Source organism: Paroedura picta, chromosome 3 (genome assembly GCF_049243985.1).
Source record: "Paroedura picta isolate Pp20150507F chromosome 3, Ppicta_v3.0, whole genome shotgun sequence".
NCBI lineage: Eukaryota > Metazoa > Chordata > Lepidosauria > Squamata > Gekkonidae > Paroedura > Paroedura picta.
In genome coordinates, this window is record NC_135371.1 from 23,662,191 (window position 1) to 23,687,247 (window position 25,057).

The window sequence follows — 25,057 nt, forward strand, 5'->3', positions numbered from 1 at the left end:
TAAAAATAAAAGGAGTTAAGAAATAATAGAGATATTACAGTAGGGTCTGCTATAGACTACCAAGCCAGGCAGAGAACCCAGATGAGATGCTCCTAGACCAAAAATATGGGGCATAGTGGTTATGGGAGATTTCAAATACCTGGATATCTGTTGGAAGTCAGACTGTACTAAAAATGAAAGATAAATTCCTGACTTGCCTCATTGACCACTTCATTATTCTGAAGGTGGAAAAGAAAACAATGGGGGTCTGCCAACTTGGACGATGGAACTCCTGGCCAGGTGCACCCAGGTAAATACAAAGTGGCAACATCCACAAGGAAATCATGCAGATAGTGAACATATGTGGAGTATTTACATTTCACAGTATATAGCTAGATTGTTTTCACCTCCCATCCAACCATCTAAAATGGGAGAGGAGAAATCATGGAAATAGTCTCAAAATGGAGGAATAAGTAAAACTAACATTTTTACTGTAGAGCCAAAGAACAAACTACCGACTAGGGCCTGGAATTTTGTAAAACTAGTCATAGCTGTATACACGACAGTGATTTAGCTCAGGGGTAGTCAACCTGTGGTCCTCCAGATGTTCACGGACTACAATTCCTAGGAGCCCCTGCCAGCATTTGCTGGCAGGGGCTCCTGGGAATTGTAGTCCATGAACATCTGGAGGACCACAGGTTGACTACCCCTGATTTAGCTGACTTTTATGAAACATACACACTTCCCCAGTTTCCCCATGTCTGGAGTTACTCCTGTACCTGTATTTCTGAATTCTCCACAAGCTCAGAAGAATTAATATAGAGAAGGGCATGAAAATGACACCTGATAATTACCATTTGTTAAACTTATAAGAGATAAGGCTTAGAAGAGCTGGTGTGAAAAAGTATGAAACAGTAAGTAGAGCAGATGGCAATATGAAGATGGGATACATTTTAACAGTTTTTTAAATTAGCATTTAATTACTGGCTTTTGGCCAGGAAAATCTCATTCACTGGCTGGGATCCAAAGAACTGCTTTCAGCATACACAAGAGCTTGCATGTGCCCATTGGATTGTCTTTTTTTTTTCCAGTTGAAGCGAAGACCCCACCCATCATGTCAGGATACAATCTGCTTTTGAACTTGTTCTTGCTTTAAAAACAAAACCAGAAGGATTACTGCCTGAGAGCACCCAGAAAACAAGAGTGACTGGAACTAGATGAAAAATTCTTTGGATCTGGCCATTGTGCTGTGGAATGCTACAACACCCCCGGGCCATTTCCCTCCCTCAGAGACAAGATTTTCCCTCCTTGTACTTTCCCTTTACTGACTGATGTAATGTGTTTTCATTGCTGAAGATTTCTGGTTATCTCACCCTGTCACAGTATGATAGTTTGTTTGTTAGCTCAGCCCAGGAACCTGAGGGAAGAACCAAGAGCCTGCTGTAACTTAAACAACTTAAATGGCACTCAAGGTGTTTAATATTCAGAAATAACAAAATACTTTAATTGATATAGAGGGGAATGGTCAGGTGAAATCAGGGGTTGACATTTCTATGGTAAAACTAGTGCATGCCCAAATAGGAGTCTTCATCTAACTACCCACTCATTCTTGCCACTTTCCCGAGTTCTTCTGTCTGTGTTAAACTACTCTCAGTCAGGGCTGAATTCCAAATAAATTCTCCTTTTCAGCATTCAGCTCTAAACTCTAAACTCTCTCTGCTCAGCTGATGCTAACTAATTGGATTGCTTGGAGCAGCCTGTCACTCAAGGCTCTCTGTTTCTGTGAAGAATTAACCCTTCATATTCCTTCAGCTGATTGTATGGCACTTCTATGCTTTTAAAAAGTGCAATCTTGTACAAATGGCCAATGCCCAACACTTCTTTCAGGAACTGGCTTTTTGAAATTCCTAAAGAAAGAGTCCATAGTTTAGGGGCATCTTAAAGACTAATCAGTTTATTTTGACATAAGGTCTTCAGACACAGAAAGAGTTTGGACTCATTGGATTACTGATTCTTTTTACTGGATGTTTTCATTTGCTGAACATGATAATAAAACAAACATCTGTTTTGAATTGGGTCCTCTGGCTCAACTTTTCAATAATATTCTTCTTCCCATGCAGTCTGCTCACACACATACTCAAATTACTGAACTGAGGGTGATACTTCATGGATCTAGTACAGGGAGCTATGGATCATAAGAGCTTAGTCCATAATATTCTCATTTGAGATGCCAGCAGTCTAGCTGCAAAAAGAAAATATCTTTAGATAACTGCGGTAAGCCTGAAATGTGGCAGGTCATTTTCCCAAAATAAACCCACTTTTATAAAGCATTCGGGGATATTTTCATTGTTCATGCCACGAATTCAGCCCTGTTGGTCTTAAAATCAAAATGCAAACAGATCTACAGATTGGAGAAAATGAATAAATAGACAAGGATCTATTTATCCTTGCAAGGATCCTTGCAAGGATGCTCCAGTTGAATACAGAATATGTAGTAAAGATGAAACCGTTAATGTAGAAGTAAAATAATTAGTTATGAATTTTAAAATCTATATGCACCCCAACAGAAGTGCCATTGTATCTTATACAATTTTTATGTTTTAAAACCTATAATGGGGCGGATAGGGAGAAATGGTTTTTATTTTATGTACCCTGTAGGGTAAAGCTAAAGGTATCCCCTGTGCAAGCACCGAGTCATGTCTGACCCTTGGGGTGACGCCCTCTAGCATTTTCATGGCAGACTCAATACAGGGCGGTTTGCCAGTGCCTTCCCCAGTCATTACTGTTTACCCCCCAGCAAGCTGGGTACTCATTTTACTGACCTCGGAAGGACGGAAGGCTGAGTCAACCTTGAGCCGGCTGCTGGAATCGAACTCCCAACCTCATGGGCAGACAGCTTCAGACAGCATGTCGCTGCCTTACCACTCTGCGCCACAAGAGGCTCTTAGGTGCCCTGTAATATATCATTATTATTGATGTGGGAACATCTACAGGTGCGACCCCTGGAACGGAAATGGCCATGGACGTGAAGTCTGTGGTTCCACCCCAGGGAGCACGCCACTACACGTGGTGGCCATAGCAGAGGCAGGAATGGCTGTGGTGGGAACAGCCAGGGCAGCAGGGTCAAGGTCTATGGCAGCAGCAACAGGTGGCAACAGGAATGGTGGTGGAGGCTGCAATGGCGGTGATGCAGGAGCAGGGCGGCTGCCTGGCTGCGGAAGATGGCCAGCTGAGGAGGCAGCCTGGGCGAGAGGCGTAGCAGGAGGAATGGTGCATAACAGCAGGGAATGGGGAGCCCAACCCAAGACAGGTGAGGTGAGAAGTAAGGGCAGCAGTAGTTCGCTCCACGTCTGCTGTCCACTGGACCTCAGCACCTGCCTGCCCAGCTTGGCCGGCGGTGAACCAGCAGCTTCCCTGTTCCCCGTCAGGCCTTACCAGGGTGGAAGGAAGAAGGGCCAAAGCAGCCAGCAGACTGGGTGGAGTTGCGTTCCCGGCCTGGACACAAATGCCAGGCCAGCAGCCATGCAGGAGCCACCCCTTGGGCCACGGCTGAACAGAAGACCCAGGGTGGGGAGCAGGATGCCCCTCTTAAGTGTGCTGGCGGCAGTGCTGTCACAGTAATCAGATTATGACAGTTTATGTGTTCCAACATAATCTGTGGCAGTCTGATCATTGTTTTTGATATAAAATAGTGCTATGCAACCCCTTTTTTTGCTTCCGTATCTCCTTTATACTTTTACTTTGTTTTCCAAAATAGTGCACTATTTCCCCCTTGGATTTATTCTTGGTTGCAGTTAACTGTTAACTAAAAACACAGCATAGACAATCACCAGGTAATTAACAATTAGCAATTTATTAGATAAATTTAATCTTTTGTTCAATTTAATTTTTTCACATCTTTACTAAATATAATTGGGGGAAAAAAAATCAAAACTGAATTTCTGGTTTGTGTCAGTGTAACAATGTTGCTTATACCTCTGTTTCCTGATTGGATAACTTGTGTAAATAACCAGCATCTGCAACACATAGCTTTATAGAGTCAAACCAAACTAGCACGCTGAAATGGTTACTGAGATGAAAAAAGGGTTTTGCTGCATCTTTTTTTCCTTTTCAGATGCATCTTTGTCACACAGAAAATGCACGATCAAGCCAATATTAAGTACTTTTACATTCAAATGAATTCAGACTGAGAGTGAAGCACATGCTTAACATTTCAACTGAAAGCAATGCAACTTAAAATGTGCTTATCTTCAGCTGGATCCCAATTATTGTCACAACACTTTTCCCTTTCACATTACAGGACTAACCCCGAAAGAGGGCGTGTTGTTCAGCATGATATGAATGACAATTCTACTACTATGCACATTGATTCCAGAAGCTCACAGTCAGTTACTAGATGGGCACACATGGCACGACACCATGAAGATGTAGTGTGTTTCCCCTTCAACATTTCAAAGTATTCACAAGAAAGTAATTAATTTATGGCACAGCATACAAATGGGACTCTTCCACACAATGACACTTTCTGTTTTTCATCTGGTGTGAGGTATGCACTATCAAAGCACAAGCATTTCCTTAAGGCATGTGTGAAACAAGCACATTGGCTATATGAAAACAGCTGCAACAAACTATTCCCATTACCTTGGCTCAAATGACGTAATACAAACAGTTGGGAAAGTTCATTAGAAACATAATGGTTGGGATCCAGAGAGTTGCTTCTGGCATGCCCAAGACAATGGATATATCCAGTGGGATTGTTGTCTTTTCACCCTTCAAGCAACAGCCTCATATCTAGGGCCACTGTGTGCTAGTATTGTACAGCACTTTGCCATAACTGAGCAAAGGGCCCATATGACAACATATGAGCCGGTGGATTCATAGCTTCTTTTATTTGCAGCCGTGTTCTACTTGCTGGCCCCATCATTCATCTCACCGTCTCACTGTGGGTGGTAGAGAGGATTGGATCCAAAGGGAGAGAATAAATGAGTAGGCAGTAGCAAAACAGGGGGCTCCTCAGGGAGCATGGTCCACTGGAGGCATCATGTCAAAGGATCTTCTAAAACTTGGAGCCAGCACTGCTCAAGCCACACTATAATCTGTTTTTGGAAATAATTTGGTACAACAGGGCTGCTTTTGGAAAAATGTAAGGTCAAATTGCACATGGGTGACTGGATCTAATGATGTAGCTCTTTAGATTTTTAACCATGATTATCAACATGGCTTTTATTCCTCTTGGATCATAAAGGTGTACCAAATATTAAAATCAGAAGTCACCAGAATGATTACATCTGTAAATAGTAATAATAGCTGCTCACAGGCTAGTCAGAAGAATTTAAAAAGCACAGGTCCTGTGACTTCAGTATTAACACAGATCTGAACTTTTATACACTGAACATTTTGTAAGTTCGATGTTGGGCAGAGCGGATGGGTCTATCCCTATTTAGTGGTGAATAAAAAATTTCTAATATATATAATTTGAGGCAACATTGGGAATGTCATCCATTGGGAACTGGAGTATTCTTTGTTGGCAGTGCTTTTATTTCTTTGTCACACTGGCCACTGCCTTCTTGGCAGCGTCTTCAAGGTCACTTGCTGAAGTTATTGGAAGTCCACTTTCATTCAGAATGCGCTGGGCTTCATGAACATTTGTACCTGGAAAAGAAGTGGGGAAACTTAAATAATGTGTACTGTTAATTTCACTGAGAAGAAACGGTTGGTCTAACGAATATCATGCAAATGTAAGTATCTATTAGGGATAACAATTGGGGACCTACAACATTTTGCAAATGGATGGAGGCTCCTTCTTACCCCTGACCCCATAGCTGCTGTATCAGTTGCCCTCTTTAAGCTTTTGTGCTTCTAACGAGCAACTGGAAGCGAAGAATCTTCTAACCAGCAAGTGGGAGCAAAGAATGCCTTCACCACCTGCTTCAGCTTCTCCTTGCAGCTTCGCTTGTCAGAAGCCAATTGGGAAGTATTAAGAGGGTAGCTGAGGCAGTAGCTATGGAGGCTTATTTATTTATTTATCTATCAATTTATACCCCATCCCTCCTAGCATGCCAGCTCGGGGTAGCTGCCAACATCATTTCATAAAAACACATACAATATTAACATTGGTGAGAAAAGGCTGACTTGCATAGACCTATGAAATGTTCATTAGAAAAATCATGAGAAATATGCCGACAGAAAGATTTAATATTATTTGACTTATAGATTTTCATATGGATCAATTTAAATACCTTGGAGATGTCTTGGGAGAGGGAATTAAAGGTAATACAAAAAATATAATAAACATTTATTTCCCCTGAATAACTAAAAAACCCCCAAAAAACAGTAGTACTTTTTTAAGATGCTGAAATGGCATTTGATAGATTTGAATGGCCATTTTAAAGGAATCTTTGAAAACCCTTGATACAAGGCCAGATTTGTGCCCTGAGTTGATTTTTTTTGCCAGAATAATATATTTAAATTTAAGATGAGTGAACCTAGATGGACCATATAGCTATATAGAAATGCTGTTATTTTTGACCTTGCAGTATTTCTCCAACAAAACCATTAAACCAGATACAAACATCTTTAAATAAGGCTGTATGAAACATGAACCCATATTTTAAAAGCTGTGTTAAAATGGATTAAAAAAATGGGAGGCAACTAATTGCTACTAATTGCAAGTTGTGACTCTTATAAAACATTATTAACAACTGTGTAAAAATGAAGAGGGAATGAAGAACATGTTTTTTTTTTTTTTTTTTAGCAAATTAACCTAGTTCAAGTGGTCCTGGCAAAGAGAAGCTCATACAATTAGTTCATTCTTGGATGAGTGACAACCTATAATTCGATTTTGAATAATGATCTAGACCAGTGGTCCCCAACCTTTTTATCACTGGGGACCACTCAACGCCGGGGACCACTCACCAGGGACCATTCAACGCCTTTTCCTCTACTCTCAAACACTGCCCTAGCGCTCTCTGAAAGGGCCGGGGGGGGGGGGGAGAAGGCATCCTTCGGGGCCCACCTCCAATTAGTCGAAGGACCACATGTGGTCCGCGGCCCACAGGTTGGGGATCGCTAATCTAGACCACAAAGAAATGTTGGACAACAAACATTAGCAATGACATAGACATTTATTCCTTTATTGTTTATTGATGCCCCAAGGACATTACTTTGAGTCAAAGGACATTGGGTTTACTCATAATACGGAATGATGATACAGAGGCCCATAATGGGATCTCTATTGTTAAACTGAATGTATGCCTTGAATGAAAAAATTCTTCGCTGAACCTGTATCATATAAGGAAAGAACTAGTGGTATGAGTTTATATTATATCGAAGCAGAATGAACAATTCTAGGGTTGCAGCTAGTATTGTTGCCGGAACGTGTTTCACCCCACTTGAGAATGTTTTAATTTGTGGCACGAGTTTCAATTTAAATGATGAGTATTTGCTTTTTGGGAAATTTTCAGTTAACATATCCCACCTCAGTATTATCTCCATTATTAAGACATGGTTGGGGAGTGGAATACTCCATGGTTAAGCTGCTTGGGGCCAAATTCCCCTGCAACCAAGGTTGTTGGCTGCATCTGACCCTTCCTGGAATTGTTGCAGCCCTGCCAAGCTAGGAAGGACTTGCTAAGGCTCTGAACTACTCCATCTAATAAAGGCAATCTTTTCCAACTCCTGGGTAAAACATGTCCTCCGAATCTCAGAGCTGTGTCAACTGATACATCAAGTTCTGTTTTAAATGTATTTTGGATTATTTTATTCTGCATTGTTTTGACCCAGCCTGGGAACTTTTGAAGGCAGGAGTAGGATATAAATTGCTGTAAAGATAAATAAATTCAGACAGCATAAGATTTGTAGCTACTTAAAAAAAAAAAAAGGATGGGGGGTCTACAAATTAAAAGAGACTTCTTGGAAAGTGTGCGTTAAATTCTGTCAAACTCCCATAAAAGGCAAACGCATAGCTAAATGAGAGGAGATTAATTAAAAGAGATGACTGATTGTTGCTCACATCCTGTAGCTCTTTGTTCATTAATGTTGCCAGAAGACAGGCCCAGTTGAATCGTTCTGGCAGAGCGATCACATAAATTTCATCTCTCCCCAGCAGTCTCTCCTGTGTTTTGATGCCATAATTTTGAGTACCTTCTGACAACATTTGGTACCTTTTCACTTGCTCTTTGGAAAGGTGATGGGTTAGACAAAAGGTCTGAGACGAAAGCAAAGACAGGCCCTCTCCTAGTGGCCAATCTCTGGAGGCTTTTCAAAACCAGACATACTGATGCCCGGAAGAGTGATCAATGGAGAAATGACAGCAACTCTCCTGAGTGGAAGTCTCATTTAAGCCTTGGGTGAAAGAGACTGTACACAACGGTGAGCCGATACTCTATTGATAATCCACAACCCTGAAAAACAGGCAGTCTATAATTCTATTTGATTTCTGCCACTCTCTTTCTGTCCCCATAAAAGATTCCCAAATGCATCCTTCCAAAAGGCAAACACCATTTTGACCTCAAGCTCTCTTTCTTCCTTTGCCCTTAGAATGCAATTAATATCCTCTTCCTCTATTAAACAATTAATAGCTGCTTCAGACCTCTAATCGGAGCTCATCCCTGATGACAGCACAAGATTGTTACTGGTTCCAAAGACCATTGTATATCTGTTATAAAGATGCTGCCTCAGAATATGAAAAAAATTATTATCAGATCATTCGAGGTCAGAAATATTTATTTATTTATTTTCGCATTTATATAGCGCCCTCCTCGAAGGCTTATTAACACCCCCCAATGAACAGTTTCAAATTTCAAACTATAACTAACTAAAACTATAATCTTAATGAATTTTAATTTAAACAAAAACTGTATTCTTTGTCTATTGATAATGTTTTAATGTATTTTATGATGTAAACCACCCTGAGCCCCCAGGGAAGGGTGCTAAAGAAAAGCAATAGATAAATAAATAAATACTGAGAGGAAGGGCTAAAGGTTTTCCGCAGGGCCTGCAAGAAGACGGAGCACTTCTGCCAGGTCTATGGCTGAGGCCAGTGATGGAGGAAGATCTGATTGCCGCTCTCCCCCCCCCCCCCAGGAAGCATATCATCCTTTGACCATCTTGAGGATGTTGTTGACATAGCCCTGTGTTGCCCGGCGGCAGGTGTTCTGTTATGGGAAAGGACAGTTTTTCTTCCATGTTGGGCTCTTTCTATTGGTTGTTGTTTTAATGGGGTTTTATTGTTTTTTTTAATCTTGAAACCCGCCATGAGCCGGCTTGCTGAGTGGTGGGTAATAAATGCAACAACAACAACAACAACAACAAGGATTTGCCAAATGGCAGCAAACTGTACCAGCAATGCAACATCATTTCTGCAATATTCTGATTTCTGGCATCATTTTAATAATGTAACCATGACTGAGACATTTTTCAACCAGTGTTGGCACATTCCAAACACTACAGAAATGATGAAGGTGACTGCAGCTGTGATCCATAAGTCCCTGACTTCCATGTTAATCTTGGACATGGGTGATGGTTGTCGTTTCAAATGATACCAAACAGAGAGAAACAGACCTATCCAGTGGCAATACAGACCGGTATCCCCATACTTAAGTAAGCCTGTGGCCAGTATTATATTACTATTACTATTACTATTACTATTACTATTACTATTACTATTACTATTACTATTACTATTACTATTACTATTACTATTACTATTACTATTACTATTACTATTACTATTACTATTACTATTACTATTATATAAGGTTTGAATTCTCAATACTTATAAAACTGATAAATATACTGAAGACTCAGAGGACTTGTCACTGATGAAAGAATCTCGCTGAAAACGGATATTACCTGGATTCCATTTTGACGGAACTCCTACAGAATAAAGAAATAAGGAAAACTACAAAAAAGGACACTTTTCTTTCGTTTATGAATATATTTATTGTATTGCCATTGGATAGGTCTGTTTCTCTCTGTTTGGTTTAATTATTAGACTGTCCTTCTTATACTCTTGTATGATGTTTCAAATGATACCTCAAACAACCCTCAGGGAACTGCTTCTGAATTCAGAAGGCAACAGAATTCAGACAATTGGCACTTAGGTCCTACACATTTCTGTCTCCACATCAGGCCAGCATAGAACAGCAGGCAAAAGAATGGAATGGGGGACTCAGCGGCACCCCAAAAGTTTGTGGCTGAATTGCATGTTCTTGGACAACTGATTACATCATCATCATCATCATCATCATCATCATCATCATCATCATCATCATACTATATTTAATTTATATGCTGCCCTCCCAGACCAGCTCAGGGTGGTGTATAACAATAATAATGATAACAATAATACTGGATTAATTAACCATTAATAAAAACATTACTGATAATCCTAAATCAGTCTACCTACCACACACAGTTGTTATGAGAATAAAAGAGATAGGTGGGGGCCAACCATGCATTTTTCAGAGAGAGGATAGGATAAAAATGCAATAAATAAAAACCTTAAATCCTGGAAAACTGGTGTCAACTAATGACGTTTTCTTATACACAACATGTCCCATACTTTTAAGTGCTGGTGCCAGTAAGCAAACACTCCAGACACAATAGTAACTCAGTCCCACAATATTTCTGCAGCAGACTTCAGGGAGATGGAGGTGATCCATGACATTATTCTGCTGCAGTACTATAGACCTAGCACTTTCAAACATGCTGTCTTAGTGAAGAAAAATCTTTTTATTGAAGATACATGCTTACATCTCTAATCCTTTGCTAAGACTAACTTCCCAGAATTCATTACTCTCTTTTAACCTCCAACCCCTTAGCTCACCTCGCCTATCCCTTGGGCATGGAACTACCCAGATTCCACCCAGTTTAGCCGGCTAGAAAGACACAGCCAGTGCCTCCTGCAACAAGGTCGAAGAGAGAGAGATAACACCTTCCCAAGCATCAAAGGAGCACACCTGGAATTCCTGGTACTGACTACACTACAATAAAATGGCTACAGTTCACAGCTAAGGCAATCAATTATACAGAAAGAATACATAGAAAACAACAAATGACAATGACATTTTTCAGAGCTCAATTGCGAAGTAAGTCCATGCTATTTTCTGCCTCACATTCATAAAGTGCAGAAATCACATATCACGTTTTTCATGTATGATGCTTATAATGTATATCATGATTAAGTAATAGGTTGTGCTTCATTGGTATTACATACAATATATAGAGGCAAAGCCAAATTTGCCACTGAGCCTCTCCTGCCAGCTCCCCCTGTTCCTCTTCCTGCCTCCTTCCTATGTGAACGTGTGACAGGGGTTGTGACCCATTTTCAGGTCCATGCCTGACTCACAGTTTGAAAACCACTGAACTATGTACCCTGTTTGGCAAATCGATGCCGTTAAAAGCAGGACAGACATATTAGAAGCTGCTGAAGACAGTTAATTCTACTGAAAGAAAATTGACTGCATTTCTCCTCCACAAAAATAGGTCTGGAGCTGGATAAACCAACTCCAGGGCTGTTTTTAGTGATAGGGAGAACAATCAATTTGCTCTCAGTAGAATCTGAATAAGAGTGTCATCAAAAAGCACTGGACAGAGTCTTTAGTAAGATAAAGACTTTCTTTCTGGAAGTGCTTAAAAAAATCCCTCACTGAACATTAACCTCCTGCCACTGGATGGTGTCAGAGAACTGTAAACAGACTTCCAAACAAAGCTATCAAAATAATCTGCACTTCGCTTGCTCTGGAGAACAGCTGCTTAACTGAGGAAAAGCATGGGATTTAAAAGGAGCTTTGTCTCTTCTTGTTTCAATTCTGCTACAGAACCAAAAAAGATTCTCCTCAGTTCCCCTCAAAGTCTGCTACAAGCAAGGCTACAATCATTGTCCTTCACTCATCATTTTCTGGATGGAGTTCAAATAAACGAACATTTTTCAATACTGAAAGGACTCCCAAGCATCAAACAAACACCTTTCCCTTCTTCACCTCACAACCACCGCCCTGTGAGGTAGGTAGGACTGAGAGAACTGTTCACCCAGCTGGCTGCATGTGGAGGGGTGGGGAATCAAACCTGGTTCTCCAGATCAGGGGTAGTCAACCTTTGGTCCTCCAGATGTTCATGGACTACAATTCCCATAAGCCCCTGCCACTCTTTAATGACTACACCACTTGGGGTCTAAAAGAAGTAACTGATTCTCTCACAAGGGACGCACTAGAACCCTGTTGCCAAGCTCTATGTAAAAGTAGCATCAGAAGTATGCAAACTGAGGAATTAAGAAGAATGGGCATACTTATAACGAACATTTAAAGAAATAATGGCTTCCGCCTTTTGCACCCTTCTTTTAAGATGGGTGCAACGCTCAATATCATAGTAGCGACAGGGAGATTTTTCAGGGTGACTTAAGCAGGCTAAAGGGTCACAGTGAACTTCAAATGCTCACCTTGAACCAGGGGAGATCCTGAGAGGGTAGGCGGGAGGAAGCTCGGACACAACCACTGAGTTTTTAAAAAAGCTCTTTAAGGGCCATTCTGCATGGGGGCTGCTGTGCCGGGCTGCCCCTGATGCATTGTGGCAGAGCAGCATGCTCCTCTGCTTCTTGCGTTTCCATGGGGATGCTTTGGGCAGTGGGGCTAGACTGCTTTCTGCAACCCAGTCTGCCACTGAAATGTGTCCCCAAGGGGCATGCAGGCACGGCGGAAGGGTTCCGCATTCCGGGGATGTTGTTGTTGTTGTTGTTGTTTTTTGCAGGGGAAAAAGTGCCATTTGGCACAAAGTGCCACAGAGGTGGGCGGTGCATTTTTTGTCCCCTCTGGGCCTCCACAGGAGGGGGCTCTTCCCATCCACACAGGCCTCCACCAGGCTAGGCCCCGTTGACTCCCGGAGCACTTAAGGGAACACGGAAAATATCTGTGTTCCCTTAAAGCAGGACAATGGCGGCCAATCTATGTCCAAAAGTATTTCTTTGCACATTAGCCATCCGGGATTCAGTTCAACTACTTTGCAGCAGAGAGAAATGAAGACATTTTAAAAATGTACACATTATACTAACACATGGAAGTAGAAAGGGGCGTATCCAACTGGGAATACCCATTGTGTAATATGATCAATATATATCTTCTAATGTGAGTAACCTTTCTGCTTCTTCTGTTAAAAGTTCTAATCCCTGACAGAAGAGACCTGGTATCCATGGCCCAAGCAAAGGAGGAGAAGAACTGAGGATACCTACTGGGGACTGGGAGGCCTAAGGTGGTATGTTTAAGTATTTTAAGCACATACTCTGACCTAAGTTGAACACTGATGGTTCTAAGGGTTTTCTGGAGGGAAGTGGTCTTGACCCAGTTAATCACATGGAACTGTGTATGTAGGCATCATATTATGAATTCATACAAGACAATAAATGATGCTTAAGCCTAAGGTTTTTGACTCCATGTTGGGAAATATCTGGAGAATTGAGAGGTGGAGACTGAGGAAAGTAGAGCTTTTTCATATAGTTAAAGATATGAGTTCCACCTGCAGTCTGAAGTGGAACAGTCCGTACTTGTGTGTGTGTGTGTATGTGTGAAGTGGCATCAACTAGCTTCTGACTTACAGCAATCCTATGAATGAATGACCTCCAGAACATCTTATTGTTAATAGCCTTGCTCAGGTTTTCCACACTGAGGTTTCCTAAATTGAATCAATCCAACTCACAATTGGTCTTCGTCTTTTCCTGCTGCCTTCAGCTTTTTCTAGCACTATTGTCTTTTTCAGTGGCTCTTGTCTTCTCATAATGTGACCAAGGTGAGATACCCTCAGTTTAGTCATTAGTACACACTTATGGTTGTGGAATTCAAATAATCCTATTCCACTTCAATGTGTGAGTCAGACCAGACAGTTCATCTGATACAGTGGTCCCTCGTAGGTGGGAGACCGTATAACCATACAGAACCATGATGGCCTCCTTGGTTCACTTCAGTGGAAGGGACAGGTGCATGAATGCATAAAGGAATTCAAAAGTGGAACTGTTTCTCTGCTAAAATGATCAGTGAGACTTGAATTGCACAGGAGTTCTCTGTGAACATACATGAGCATGCTGACTGGAAACTGCATTTACAATCCAGAACACATACTACTCACTCCTGTTCCTTAAAAACAAACAAACTCACTTCTCAGCTGGGGAATTACTTATTTATTTTTTTTAAAGAATTGTGGTGCCCATTTTCCAACAAGAGAGTAATCCACGAGTAAAGCAGCTTGCAATTATTATACAGCTGAGAACAACGATTTGTCCAGAAAATCCTGCTAAATCAAGACAGACCTGACTGATTAAAACTTTACTCATCAAGACATTTGTAATACATTACATGTGGGCATACGGCCTTTAAAGAGCAGGCTGCCAATCTAGTAAGATTTATGGGAATAAGCACAAACCTGCAGCTGGAGAAGGTACCAAATGGACAACACAAGATATACCAAACCCCTTAGTCTGGTAGTTTATGAAAAGAAGCTGTAATCAGATGCATCTTATAATGGCTTGGATCATGTGGCTCCCTGTTAACTGGATCCTTTTTGGAATCCTTTTTCCTCAAGTGGAAGATGATGGAAGCCTTTTTCCATGGGCAGGAGGCTTGCTGGGTAAAAATTGGAAGATCCATGGTTTTGGATCAACATTCTCCCTAATTGGCATAACTGATTCAAAACAACTTTCTTATTGATGAATGAAGACTCACAGAAAATAAGAAGCGAATATAAGGGACTGGGGTTCAAGATCAACCCTCTGAACAAATTGCTCAGTTCTTTGGCAGAAAGAAGAGAATTTTTTTTTAATTGACATTAGTGCTTTGTAATGGGCAGACACTTATTTTTATGAGCTTTTGCTGGTCAAACGCTCAGGAAGAAAAGAGAAGAGAAAAGCCTGAAGGGCTGGCTGTGCAATTCACAAAGAATCTCATGAGTAATGAAAGAGCAAAAGATCCAGTGGCTGGGGATCATGGATGAAGAATGACTGGTCAGCAAGGTAAAAAAGAACAGTTACACCCTAATTTTGCCTCGACCTGGCTAAACAAGTATGATGGACAGCTCATGGAAAATGAGGAAATCACAGCACCAGTGACTGAAGAGTTAACAATCCTCACTAGGCAGACGGAACCAGGGCTATAGGCTGCTCTGAGCCCTGTGACTGGCCAGCCACGGGTGAGTAGGAGTTGATATACTGACTGGTCTGATTCTGATAGATCCATTAGCACAGGGGTAGTCAAACTGCGGCCCTCCAGATGTCCATGGACTACAATTCCCAGGAGCCCCTGCCAGCGAATGCATTCGCTGGCAGGGGCTCCTGGGAATTGTAGTCCATGGACATCTGGAGGGCCGCAGTTTGACTACCCCTGCATTAGCGGATGAATTCCTCTGAGGGGAAACTCTAGTGTGAGAGTTTGCTACCGAGAGCTAATCCACACAGTGTCTGAACAATGAGCGTTGTTATTAGTCAGAATTTGGGTAGTCAAACCAAAGGAAGAGAAGAAAGAACCTTGCCAAGGTAGTGAAGAAAAAACATAGGTGTATTTCCTAAGACAGCAGTGTGTGAGAAAGAACTTCAGTTACCCCAGAAAGCAGTGAGAGACTGGTTCATCCAAGAAGAGAGAAAATAGTGGTACAAGCTAATAATCCCTATTTTCTAGGATCTAGAGAGAGTTCAGAAGAACTCTACAGAAGATAAAGATCAAAGATAAAATATTTATATGTGTGTTTTTGTAATAAATATTCTAAAGAAACGTCTCAGGACAAGGAAATTCTTACCACCTGAAAGTAAAGCTTAGGAACATCTGAAAAAGTCAGTGAGAACTAGAAGCTGGGATTTGTGTATAAACTCATGATTTCTCATTCCAGCTACCCTTCCCGTCTTTGTAAAACAAGATCTTTAATTAGTTTAGTTAGTAAAAATGTTTCAGTGCCATGCTGACAAAGGGTTTGTTAGGAAAAGGCAGCTTTTCACCTTCCCACAAGTTCCCAGGGCTGAATAAACCTAAAGGTGTCAAACAGTGACTGGGTGGGTCAGTGATTTTCATTTGGGAGAGAAAATAAACCCCTGTATGGGGAAGGGTGTAGACAGGTATCCATCATAGCAAACCATCATGTAGAATGAAGAAGTTGGTTCGTATATTCTGCTTTTCTCTACCCCAAGGAATCTCAAAGTGGCTTACAGTCGCCTTCCCTTTCCTCCCCCCACAACAGACACCCTGTGAGGTAGGTGAAGCTGAGAGAGCTCTGATATTACTGCTCTGTCAGAACAGCTTTATCAGTTCTGTGGTGAGCCCAAGGTCACGCAGCTGGCTGCATGCGGGGGAGCGCGGAATCAAACCTGACTCACCAGATTAGAAGTCTGCACTCCTAACCACTACACCAAGCGGTCTCTCAGAAAACTGAGATGAATAAATGGAAGAGAACTTTAGTTATCCACTCACCTTCCAATCTGACCACCAAAGGCACCTTCAGTTCAAGCTCCTGGCAGGCTTTAGTGATCCCGTTGGCTACAATGGCACAGTTGACAATCCCACCAAAAATATTGACTAGAATTGCTTCAACCTGGGTGAAAAAGAAAAATTCAACATATTGTCAGCCTTATTAACAAACTGGAACACAGAAGAAAAAGGGACAAGTTCAGAACTTATAATTCCAGCTACTATCTAAAGCAAATGGACAGTGTGTGTTGGGGGAAGAAAATAAATCAAATGGAGTTGAGCTCTAGATCTGAAGAAATAGTTGAAATTTCCAGGGCCCTGGCAACCAGATGCCTGAGGCTGTCTGGCTTTATTGAAGCCTGAAATGCTAGATTTGACTTCAGGACATCTAGGCTCAGATGTGAGCAAATCAGGTAGCCACAAGCAAGGTACTGACGCGCAGTTACTGTTTGCCGCATATAAAATAGTAATAATGATGATGCACCATAGTGGGTTGTGAGGGAGATGTCACAAGGCAAAGCTGAAAATCACATCAAAATACACAACCTGCCCTTGGAAAACTGGCTCTAACAGTACAATCCAGTAAAGGGCTATTTCAGTCAAAACTTAGACTGACTGCAGTAACTCTGCATAGGACCACATTGGAAGACACTGGGGATGCAATCCAAGTTTGGAAATATCCCCTCTCTGCTCCGGCCTCATCAATGAGTGAGGAGGTTTTATTTTTCTCCCTTGTTGTTTTGAGACTTGTGCTAGGTACCTTCTGCTGTGGTAAAACTAATCTAAAGCCATAATCATTTTAAAGCAGGGCCCAGCAAGGTAAGCTTGAAAAGCAAAAATCTGCACCACGGCGCAAACCTTTTCCTTTGCATTAGTAATGTTATTATTCTGCAGATGCTGCTCACTCCTTGCGCAGGAAAGCACATTTGCCTAGAATATTCCCCCCAAGAAAACAAAACTGGCACAGAAAAGTAATTCTTCTCCCAATCTATCAAAATTATAGTGCAGTTATCGTGCAAGTGATAGCACCATTGGCATTAAGAGGGGATTTACAAGAATATTGAACGGATGCCGGAATGTGGCCGTGGTGGTCTCTGACTAATGATGCAGCAGGGTGAAAAAGTCTGCAAGTTACTACTCTTAAGACACTGAGCACACTGCCCATAAGGGAATCAAAGCTCAACGGGGGATCATCTTGCTAGAGAGAGCTCTTGGCCAATTGGTCACAGTGAAAAGAGCAAAACCATTCCATTCCACCACTTGTGCAGAACAGCAGGTAGACCAGATACGTGATTTAAAAAAAAAGAAAAGAAAGAAAACAACCTTCCTTAAATATTTCATCTGAATAATTTGAGCCAATAATTTGAGCATGTGGATTCTTAATGAAACCACTGGCACATATTCCATATTCAAAGCAGCATGGACCGAGAGGTAATATACTTTGTCCTGACTTGATAAATAGGGGTAAGAAAATCCTTTATAATTAACAAGGAGAAGTAAGTTAGAGAATTCATTACAACAGATTAATTGATAAGTCCCACAGAGAAAAGAGCTACCCATCAACTCCAAGGGACGGAAATGCACCTAATGCACAATTAAATTGCAAACTCTCACACTATGTATTTATTTAAAAGGCTTATAAGACTGCCTTTCTCCAAGGCAATTGGAATTCATCCCCCTATTTAAATCCAGGCCATTCAAATGAGGGGTTAGATTCAAGCCATTTTTTTTACTGCTGAAAAAGGAAGGAGGGTGTCCTCCTTTGACATCCAAATCAGGCAAGGCCAAAACAGAACCATCGATACCTTGAGACTAAAGCCAAAGAGGCAGAGAATCAAAACAAGGCTGAAATTATAGAAATTCTCGTATTTATTTCATGTGTAGTGGTAACCAAAATGAGCTCCTAGGCACAATGTCCATTTTCAGATTGGAAAGCTTCCTCAATGTTTACTTCATCTGCAATGTTGGTTAGTTAGTTAGTTAATTAATTAATTAATATCCCACCACTTCCCAACAGGCTCGTGGCGGGTTACAGTATTCTTAAAAAACCTCCTTAAAAACTCCCCATTAAAAGACTCTAAAACTCATAACATGGCAGACAACAACCCACTCCCACCCCTACAAAGGCGTTGAGAAAGTGGAGCAAGGATGTTCTCCACTGTAGCCCCATGTATTTTTTAAACATCAATTTTCAAAGTAACGCGGTTAATCCACATGAGGGATATTGGGGTTTCAGGATCCCTCCTGTGGATTAACCCCATTAATTTGTGAGCTGTTGCCCAAGCGATAGTTGAAGATTGATGCTTGAAAAATGATATAATTAACCACCCTTGCAGAAGAAGTAACCATTGAGGAAGCTTTCCAATTTGAAAATGGGTATTGTACCTAGAAGCTTGCTTTAGTTACTCCTACACATAAAATAATGATTACTCCTACACATAACATGAATACAAAAATTTCTATAATTTAAAAATACTTTATTGTTCAGCCCTTTTTTGGGGATTCTCTCTCTCTTTGGCTTCATCCAAAACAAGTTATGCTGAGGATCCTGGAACATTCATAGGCAAAAGCATCAAGGGACAGGAACTATGGGAAAGAGCAACTTCTGTCAGATTGATTGAAATACCTGGCTGGATCCAATCTTCCACATCCCCAAAAGCTGCTTCCTATTGTCTGCGAGAATCTTCTCTACATCAGGGGTAGTCAACCTGTGGTCCTCCAGATGTCCATGGACTACAATTCCCATGAGCTCCTGCCAGTGTTTGCTGGCATCTGGAGGACCACAGGTTGACTACCCCTTCTCTACATGATGCCAGGTCTACAGAGTGTCACTAAGTAGATCAGGTGAGTTACAGCATGCCACAACTTATTCATAAGAAATCTTTAAATACCAATCTTTTCCATGAATACCTCAGGACCTAAGGTGGTAGCAACAACATAAAAACAACTGGGAAAAAATAAACATTAAATCCAATAAGCAAAACATTAAAAGGTAAAGGTATCCCCTGTGCAAGCACCGGGTCACCCTTGGGGTGACACCCTCTAGCGTAACATTAAGATATAGTTAAAAAAAAACCTATCTAGAAGAATCTTATGACCAACTATGAAGATCTCTCCCCTTTGACCAGGATTAGGCTTCCCTCAAAGCTCTCCAAAATAATTCTGTCTTACAACCTCACTGCAGAGCCAGGAGGGCAGAAACCTCCCTGCTTTCTGGGAGGCTGTTCCACAGAATAAGCCCATGCCCATACCACTGCAGAATGTGCCTTAAGTGTACTAACAATACATACTGGGTAGGAAGAGCAAAATGGCTACAGAGGAGATCACATGCACACAAACAGAAGCAGTCCTTCACATATATGTTCATGAAGGGGTAAAGGTAAGCACCAAGCCCTTCAAATGGAACTGGAAACTATTCTGTACCTCCAAATGACCCCCTCTTTCTAACCTCTGCCCCAGACATAAGAACTGCTGGGTGTAGCATACGAAAATGCAATGAGCTGTATGTGAAGCCATCTCTGGGAAGTTTGCAGACATTTCATTTGGTACAGAATGCTGCACCCAGGATGTTGACTGCAGTGGACCTTAGTGATTTTATGATTTCAGTTTTGGCTTATCTACACTAGCTTATAGCTTATAATTGTTTCTGGGCAGAATTCAAGGTGCTGGTCTTGACCATTAAAGCCCCGTAAGGCCTGGAACCAACAAATCGGAAGGACCATCTATTTCCTTATGAATCCACCCCACAACTATGGTAATCTTTGAGGGGCCCTGCTTTCGGTGCTCACACCTTCTGAGATTAGGCCAGTGGCAACCCAGGAAGGCCTTTTCAATCATGGCACCAAATCTCTGGAACTCTCTCTCTCAGATGATTGGTCTGTCCCCCTTCTGTTGCCATCTTTTGCCAGCAGTCAAAACGTCTTTGTTGTTTGGCATTCCTTCAGTGATCCCTTTTCCCTGACCAATGTCTTCTGTCTCTGTATGTATTTTGTTTTAATGATCTATGTTCGGGGGTGGGGTGGGGTTAGGGAGTTGTGAAGCACAGCATAGTTAATTTCCAACTTTCCCCTCCTCCCCCACCTTTGAGCCACTGCCTGGACCGTGAAGTGCAGGTGTCTAATTGGTCTCTGCCTGTGGCTGGTTCCTGGCCTTTCTCAAGGCTATTACAGTATCTCTGTTAATTGCTCAGAAACAGAACCTGTGAACCTGAGAAGGGAGGTGGGCAATCAAGGGGATGATATAATATTCTGGCCTTTTTCATCAGAATCATAATCGGATTGGTCCCAAGGGAGCACCTGACCTCCCTGGGCTGCAGGATTAAATTGGAGGACTGGGTATAGGGATTGAGAAGCTAGCTGGAGTTTCATGTGCTTCACATTCATGGACAAAATAAACTTATTTAAACTGAGACATGCTTTCTTGCAAGTACGATAAGTAAGAGAGGACCTCCTGGATTTAAAGGATCACTGTCAGGTAGTAACGTTAGTGTTTCTTGTTTTGTGTGTGTCTTTGATTCTGTGTTGCATTAAATTGAATTACTGCCAAACTATCCTTTCAAAACATATCTAATAACCATTTATTACTTTTACCAACTTGTCTGGTTATTTGAATACACCACCGCATAGAACTAAGGAGGACCAGTAGGCCTATTCCGTGGTAGGGCTGATTTTAATGGTTTTAAAATATCTCTTTTATATTATTTTTTTTATGATAAGATGTTAGCTTGTACTGCAATGTCACAACTGCAATGTCACATATTGCATTTCTCTATCCCCATTAAAGATCACTGGATGATGCTGGGGCTGGGTGGCAGGAAGATACCAGCTCTGGTAAGTTCTATCAAGTGTCATGGAGGGAGTGGGGTGAAGCATTGTTGTTGCTTTCAGTGGACAACATGCCTTGTATTCAATGGTGCTTTCCACATCAAAAGAACACTTATGCTGGTGGAAAGGGGGCAATCTTTACCGGTTTTACCCCTACATTGTGTTCAGTGTTGATTCTGGTGGGGAGGGATCCCCTGAATCCCAGAGGAGCCATTTCAGGGGGAGGCTGGACAGTCTGTTCTGTGAGTGGAGCTCCACTCTCCATTGATAGGACATAAGCCCATAGGATTCATTCCATTTCCAGTTTCATTTGAACTGCTCTAGCGGTTTCGAGAAGGAAGGGGCCATACAGGCCATCTAGTCCAACCCCCTGCTCAACGCAGGATTAGCCCTAAGCATCCTAAAGCATCCAAGAAAAGTGTGTATCCAACCTTTGCTTGAAGACTGCCAAATTATCCTTTGCAAAGAACGGCTGAAATCCCTTCGCTGGCAGCCATGGGAAGAAGACTTCTCTCTTTTCTAAAAATGGGTTCTCAGTGTCGTAGCAATTACACCAGCCGCGTGGAAGACCAACTTAAGGAAGCATGTTTACATCATTAAAGATAAGGAGGGGGATTTCATGCCTAGTATAGATATGTTTAATTCCCGCTGTGGGTCTTCTTATTTAAGCGTTCAAGCTGAATTTTAATCAGTTCCTCTAGTCTAATCCATTGACAGCTACATGAAAAAATATATATATTGAAGGAAATTAGATTCAGTGCTGTATAATTGAGGTTTGTGTGACTAGCTTTAATAATAACAATAATGTAACTAAAATCGGTTAAATTAGAGAGGAGCCTGAATGAGCTCAATCAATAGGACGCCGAATCAGGCAAGGAATTTAATCTTGGGTTTTATTGTAATCTTATAAATAAGCCAAAAGATCACTTCAAACAGTAAAGCGATTCAGTTATAAACTCTGCTAAAAATTGGTGAATGTTGTTTATCGCTCCTCTGCTGCCCTAAATGGATTTTGCTTTTCCTTAAAACCAGTTTAACATTCGAGAGATGTATTTTGATGAAGGGGGTTTATGCCTCCCTCCCCTGTTCTTTTTGCGTGCAGAAAAGTCAGAGGCTGGGAAAAGTGTCCAGTGGGGAAAAAGAAAACCACCTGCTGCAACATGGCAAACAAGCTCTTATTAACATAGCCGGCATCTGAGAAACACCAGGTAGAAAATGTGGATTGAGAACAGGGTGCCCTGCCTGCCTAGGGGAGACCTTGCCCTGAATGGCATATTAATCATTAACATTTCCACCTAACATCCCTGCCTTCCATGTCAGAGCTTTATGTTTCAAGCAGGAGGTAATATAGATGCAAGCATCTTTGTCCGGGAACTGTTTGCTTTTACTGACACAGCAGACATGAAAGATCCATCAAAGGAAGCGATGGCCCTTGAGCCAAAGGCAGGGAGTTAATGATAATATGAGAAGACATCATCTCCGCTTCTATGGCCAACGTGCAACACATCAATACTCAGGAATAGTGTTGGGAAATAAGGTGCTACGCGAGGGTTGTTGGCATTTTACAGCAAGCCAACACGTCCTATTCATATAAGCTGCATGCATTTCTCTCGTTGGATACGTCCATATAAAGCTTTGGGGACTCCCAGGCTAGCCATACATCTAAAATATCTGCTTGCCTTGAATGAAATTTAGCAGTTTATTTATGACATTTATAGCCCACCTTTCCCAAAACCTCCTGGGGTGGTCTGTAACAAAGAAAGCAATGAACCAACCAGTATTTCAGGGGCAAAGGTCCCAGCTGACCACCCCAAAACACTATGCTGGGAATCATGAGACCTGCATGAACAAAATCATGTGGGATGAGTGTTGTAGTAAAGAATGGGAATTGGTCAGGAATGAGTGAAAAAGCTGGCTGAATCCAAGCAATTTAAAAAGATGTCATGATGGGTTGGATCTAGCCGAAATTTTCTGTTCACACGAAGTTCTTGTCAGTGGAACACAGCTTTTCTTGACTCAACCTGCAGACCACCAGGAGCTTCAAAAAACTGCTCTGAGGGGAATGAGACAAGAAGGGGAAACTGGTAGAAATTACCTCTTAGCCTTTTTTATCAATAATTTTAGTCTGGATTCATATTAGCATGGTATAATAAGTCACAGACATCAGTGAGTACTAGGAATGGATACCGACTGGAAAGTTCTGGTCGGGGTATTCTTGAACCAAACACCCAAACCCAACGTAGCCCAAAACCCTGAAATGAACTGCCTGGTTTGGGCCAGTCTGTTTTGCTCCCCACTCCAAGCGAGGGACCACTAAAATAGAACACCAGCCCTGTTGTCAGGCTTAAATGGCTGCAAGACATTTCAGTGATTTATTTTGCCCCCTCCCGCTTGGAACTGAGAGAAGGCAAAACTGACTGCTAAAAGGGGAGGGAGCCATTTTAGCCTGGCAGCAGGGTGAGCGTGTCCATTTGCTGCTGTCAGCCTGAGGTGGCTGCCTGCTGGATTCCTAGACCGAATTGGACCAAGGTCCAGGGAATGTTCGGGAAGATGCCTTCCCCAAACCTTGGTAAGTACATCATAGTTAAAATAAGTAGTAAACATTTGTATGGCAGTAGATAAAGGGCAAAACATTTTCCAGGTAACAGATAGCATCAAACAGAGTTAAGAACCAGGAAGCACAAAAAAGTGAAATGAAATGCTCACTGAAATAAGACATGTTTCTGCCTGACACTGCAATGACACAGGTGGTATCAGATTTCTCCATATTTTAGAAGCTGTCAAAGCATTTCTGCACTTCACCCAGAAAATCTGGGAGTTGAACAGCTGCCACCTGTTCAGTCACCTTGTTCACTCAAGACTGGTTGATAATTACTCAAGTCACCTGGATTGAGGAATGTTTCAGGGCTGGGGCAACCACCCCCTCTTCACAGGAGGCAATAAACTCACTCTTGGACCTAGGCAGCCAATACTCCTGTCAGACATTTCTGCAGCCAAGAAAGGCAAGGGTCATATAAGCAGCTGGTAGGCTTCAGACATCCAGGGGGCCTGTCCTCATCCTTGATCTGAGTGAACTGAAAAGTAATCCAAACAACTGGACAACCCTGGCACCATCTAACACTGGTATGGCCAATAGAGTCCAAATCAGCATGGATATGAGAGAAATTATATGCAAACTACAAAGCAAAATGGTTACAGCAGGCAACTGAACAGTTTACCTCCTCATGCTGGTCAGATACCAACAGGCCTTTGACTATTTTGAGAGCTAGCATGGCATATTAAGGTCTAATGACCGGAACCTACTAGGATCCCTGGCCCAAGGAGATCAAAATGGGCCCAAGCGGATCAAATCAGCTTGATGGAACACTTTACCAAATGAGATCAGAGCTCTGTGGAACCTTAGGCTTGCAATATGGAGTTGTTCTGCCTGGCCTATGATTGAGGCCTGACATCTAAATCTACTGAGCTCTCTGTCTGTCCCTGCCAAGCCATGCCCACTGGTGAGAGTTTTGCTACTGTGACTCCCCCTCGCATCCCATACAATAGACTAATCTCTATGGGCAATACCAGTAAGTAGATTTATGATGTTTTAAAAGTAAATTTTAAACTAATTAGATTTTAATCTTTTTTTTGTATCCTGGAATTTTGATTTATGTTGTCATCTACCCTGAGTCTGCTGAGATACCGGGAAATAAAATAAAACAAAACAAAACAAAACAAAGACACAGACTTAAGTGATCAACATTAAAAAGCCCAGAAACATGGCTTTCCTGGGTGTGAACAAAAACACAAAAGGAAACAAGCAATTTTTATTTTATT

General features: G+C 41.7%; 1 protein-coding gene across 1 annotated transcript in view; it reads right to left on the reverse strand.

Annotated features, from left to right (window-relative positions):
• Nucleotides 1-3,813: 3,813 nt before the first annotated feature.
• Nucleotides 3,814-25,057, reverse strand: part of SUCLG2 (succinate-CoA ligase GDP-forming subunit beta) — a 209,887-nt gene continuing 188,643 nt past the window's right edge. Inside the window, exons 10-11 of the mRNA XM_077325118.1 lie at nt 16,419-16,539; nt 3,814-5,631 (exon numbers count right to left, since the gene is read on the reverse strand). Of these exons, the coding sequence (XP_077181233.1) occupies nt 5,516-5,631; nt 16,419-16,539 (237 nt within the window). The 3' untranslated portion in view covers nt 3,814-5,515. The remainder of the gene's footprint in view (nt 5,632-16,418; nt 16,540-25,057) is intronic.